The sequence below is a fragment of the Rosa rugosa genome, chromosome 6 (assembly GCF_958449725.1).
Source record: "Rosa rugosa chromosome 6, drRosRugo1.1, whole genome shotgun sequence".
Lineage (NCBI taxonomy): Eukaryota > Viridiplantae > Streptophyta > Magnoliopsida > Rosales > Rosaceae > Rosa > Rosa rugosa.
Genome location: NC_084825.1, coordinates 23,868,902 through 23,873,441, shown reverse-complemented (window position 1 = coordinate 23,873,441; position 4,540 = coordinate 23,868,902). Strand labels below are relative to the sequence as shown.

The 4,540-nt window shown below is 39.4% G+C and overlaps 1 protein-coding gene across 1 annotated transcript; it reads left to right on the top strand.

The window, feature by feature from the left end:
• Positions 1–1,698: 1,698 nt before the first annotated feature.
• LOC133716433 (uncharacterized) lies at positions 1,699–2,733 on the top strand. Its single transcript, XM_062143145.1, has one exon. It carries the CDS (start codon positions 1,699–1,701, stop codon positions 2,731–2,733), a length of 1,035 nt encoding a protein of 344 aa, XP_061999129.1.
• The last annotated feature ends 1,807 nt before the right edge of the window (positions 2,734–4,540 follow it).

Genomic DNA, 4,540 nt, shown 5'->3' with positions numbered 1-4,540 from the left:
GCTCACTTCTGCAACCTCTTGATTCTCGCTTATCTAAGGCGATGATGGAGGATTTTGTTCTGAATGCAGACGATTACAAAATTACTGCTGGAACCCTTGGTCCAAACATCTCATTCTCTGAAAGGGTTGAAGCAAAACTTGATCTAGACTGGAACTGTGCTGTGATTGTGAAGCTCATGGGACGACCCAATTCTTATGATGCTTATGAATTCATGAGGAAAGCTCTAACCCGAAAATGGACACTAAAAGGGCGATGGCAACTGGTGGATTTACCTAATTCCTTTGTCATTGTGAAATTTCAATTATGTGAAGATATGAATTATGCTTTGTGCAATGGACCATGGATTATTGCAGGAAAAACTCTTGTGGTTCAAAGATGGAGACCAGATTTCGACCCTCTTGAAGAAAAAATTACGAATATGGCTGTGTGGGTTCGGATTAATGGTTTGCCAGTGAAGTATTTCAAACAGTTTACTATGGAGAAAATTGGTAGTTTGATTGGTAGAGTTGTTCGAGTTGATGAGCACACACTTGCACAAGCTCGTGGAAAATTCTGTCGAATTTGTGTGGAAATTAATCTGAATGAACCTCTAAAACCCTTTGTGGAACTGGATGAGAAACCTTTTGGTGTTGTTTATGAAGGTATCTCCATAATATGTTTTAAGTGTGGGGTTTATGGGCATGTCAAAGATAAATGCCCTTATGTGAATGAGATGACAGGTGATATGCAACATAATTCTGCAACCGGAAAGCCAAATGATACCATGGGAACTGCTGAGACCAACCCCAACAAGCAATCTGATGTGGTTATGCAGGTAGCTAATTCTGAATCCTCCAATGATGTGCAGCAAACTGTTAAATCAAACGATATTGTTAGCTCTTCTAACAAGGTGGTGAAAGACAGCATGGGTCCATGGATGATAATGAACAAAAATAGAAAGACACCAAATCCTAGCCAAAGCCAAGCAAAAGGGAAAGCTGTGACTGGTTCTAGATTTGCTCCTTTGCAGAATGAAGTTGTTGAAGACCATCTAGAAAATGCAGAAAAGGTCAATCCTATTACCAAACCAATCTTTGGTTATGTGGAAGATTCAAATGAACCCAAAATTGTTAAGGTCTGGAAGCAGGTGCAGGAGAAAGCTGGGAAAATAGCAGCAAAAGAGTCTAAAATGAAAGCCAAAAGTGTTGCGGAAAGTAGCTCCTTGGTGAGCATCAGAAGAAACTCAGTAAAGACTAGGGCTCCTTTAAAAGAAATATCCAACAAAGGAGGGAGTACTAGCAATTCTGCTCATGGCTCAAAACTGAAGAATGGTGCAGGAAAGGAACCTAAAACTCTCAATCTGGAGGCCCCTACAAATATTGCCGCCTTCTCTGTGATGAAGGGTGTTTTCAAGGGTGGGTCTCCTGGAGGCAATGTCATGACTGGTAATACTTCTAAACCAAATCCTATTAATCTTAATGTTGTATGTGGTAATAAACCTCCTGAGGAAAACTCCCACATGCATAATTTAAAGGATGAGGGCTTAGAGATTGTTGGTGAGAAGGATCACCAGAACCAGGTGGGTTCGATCAGCTGATAATATGCAGAATTCTGCTGCTGAAATTACTGTGAATCTGCACACTATGGCCTCTCAACGTGGGGAGGACATGGTGGTTTCTTAATCTTGGGACTTCCCTCCCCCACCCTATTATGTTTATATGGATAACATTATCTTTTGGAATGCTCGAGGGGCTGGAAGTGATAAATTTAGCTCTGCTATTCAAGATTTAGTGAAAATGCATAAAGTTGATGTTTTGATTATATGTGAACCAAGGGTTCAATTTGCAAAAGCAAAAAAACTTCTTCTAAACTTAGGATTTTCTGATTTTGAAATAATGGAGTCTGAGGGCTTCTCTGGTGGTATATGGATGCTGTGGAATAAAGTTAGAGTGGATATTGATGTTATTGACTCTACTTTTCAATCAATTACTGTGAAAGTGTGTGGCGTTGGCAACCAACATTGGCTTCTTTCTGGAATCTATGCTAGCCCTTGCAATACCTCTAGAAGCACTTTATGGCCTTATTTGGATAATTTGAGACGTCAACATGCTCTCCTATGGGTCTTACTTGGAGATTTTAATGAACTGCTGTCTTATGCGGACAAAATCGGTGGTGCTCCTATAAGACGATTTGGTGGTTTTCAAGATTGGGTTTGCAGAAGTGGTGTGATAGATATGGGCTATCAAGGTGCCGATTATACTTGGGCTACTAGCTGGGTTAAGGAGAGATTGGATAGAAGTTTTTGCACTGATGAATGGAGGGTCCTATATCCTGATGCTTGTCTTGTTCATCTTGCTAGAATGAAATCAGATCACTGCCCTATTTTGCTCAGATTGAAGCCCGATAGCAGACATACTAGAATTAATACTCCTTTTAGATTTCAGGCTATGTGGCTTCAACATCATAACTTTTGCAATGTTGTGACTGACACATGGAATGGTACTACTGGAAATGCTATAGAAAAAACCAAGTCACCTGCTACAACCCTTTCTGATTGTAACAGGGATGTCTTTGGTAATATCTTTAGAAGAAAACGAAGATTGTTGGCAAGAATTTGTGGAATTCAGAAGAATTTGGGAAGGAACAATAACCCTTTTCTGCAAAATCTTGAAAGAGATTTGATTTCCCAGCATGATCAAATAAGGGATGCGGAGGCTATTTTTTGGAAGCAAAAATCTAGAGAGAAATGGTAGCAAGATGGTGATAGGAACACTAAATTTTTTCATTTAACTACCATGGTTAGGAGGAGGAGGAATAAAATTGATGGTTTATTCAACTCTGAGGGGATTTGGTCAAATGATCCTGCCACTATGAAAGCTACAGCCAAGGAATTTTTTCAACAATTATTTGCAGCTAAAGAAAGACCTGACCTGAGGTTCCACATTCCCATTCTTTTTCCTGATATCAATGCCAACGAACTTCAGAGGATGGATAGACCTATTACTATTGCTGATGTTCATAATTCTGTCTTCAAGATTGGTAGTCTAAAAGCCCCTGGGTTTGATGGCTTCCCTGCTCTTTTCTTCCAAAAACATTGGAACTTATGCTCAAGGGACATCTTCAATATTGTTAAAGCTGCATTTACTACTGGTGAGGTACCTCCTGGATTAAATCATACTTTGATAACCCTTGTTCCTAAAACTCAAGGGCCACAACATATGCATTTATTTAGACCAATTAGTCTTTGCTGCACTATCTATAAAGTTATTTCAAAAATTTTAGTGCAAAGAATTAGACCATTGTTGAATAGATGGATAAGCCCCAACCAGGTAAGCTTTGTCCCTGGCAGGCATATTTCAGATTTTCAGATAACATTGTGATTGCACAGGAAATTATTCATAAATGCAGGAATACTAAGGGACATATGGGGTTCTTGGCGTGGAAGATTGACTTATCTAAAGCTTATGATAAGTTAAACTGGCAATTCATTGAACAAGTGTTGTTTGAACTACAACTTCCCTTGAAGATTGTAAAGCTGATTATGAGTTGTATCACCACTGCTAGTTATCAAGTCATTGTCAATGGTGAACTGACTGAAAACTTTGTTGGCGGCAGAGGAATTAGGCAAGGCGACCCTCTATCTCCTTATATTTTTGTTTTGTGCATGGAAAAGCTTTCACACCTTATTAATTCTACTATTGATGTGGGGCAATGGAGACCTATACATTCATCTAGAGCTGGACCTTATGTATCCCATCTGTTTTTTGCTGATGATCTTATCCTTTTTTCAGAGGCTACTGTTCAGCAAGCAAATATTCTGAAGAACTGCATGGACATCTTCTGCAAGTTATCTGGACAAACTGTTAATTTTGATAAGTCAATGGTTTATTGTTCTCCGAATATTGATGGTGAGTTAGCTAATGAGATAAGTGCCATCTGTGGATCTCCGTTGACTAAAAATTTGGAGAAGTATCTGGGAATGCCAATAATACACTCAAGAGTGACAAAGCATACATATGCAGCTGTGATCGATAAAGTCCAGTCAAGATTAGCTAGCTGGAAAAGAAAATCCCTCAATTTGGCAGGAAGACTAACTCTTATTCAAGCTGTGTCTACTGCAATACCTCTTTATACTATGCAGACTGCGAAGCTACCTGTCCACACTTGGAATAAGTTGGATAAATTAAATCGTGACTTTCTTTGGGGTGACACTGATCAAAGAAGGAAAATTCATCTTACCAACTAGGATATTGTGTGTAGGCCAAAATCTAGTGGTGGATTAGGCATTAAGAAGGCTGCCGAAATGAATAAAGCTATGCTAGCTAAGCTAAGTTGGAGATTAACCCAAGGTGATAATGGTCTTTGGTGCAGGATTCTGAGAGCTAAATATCTTGGCAGTGAGTCTATTCTGCAACAGAACTATCAAAAACCGAAAAACTGCTCTAGTACTTGGTCTGGAATTGTTTATGGTGCTGAGTTACTGCGAAAGGGTCTCTATTGGAGAGTTGGTAATGGTGCCTCTGCCAAGTTTTGGCATGACCATTGGTCTCAATGTGGTAT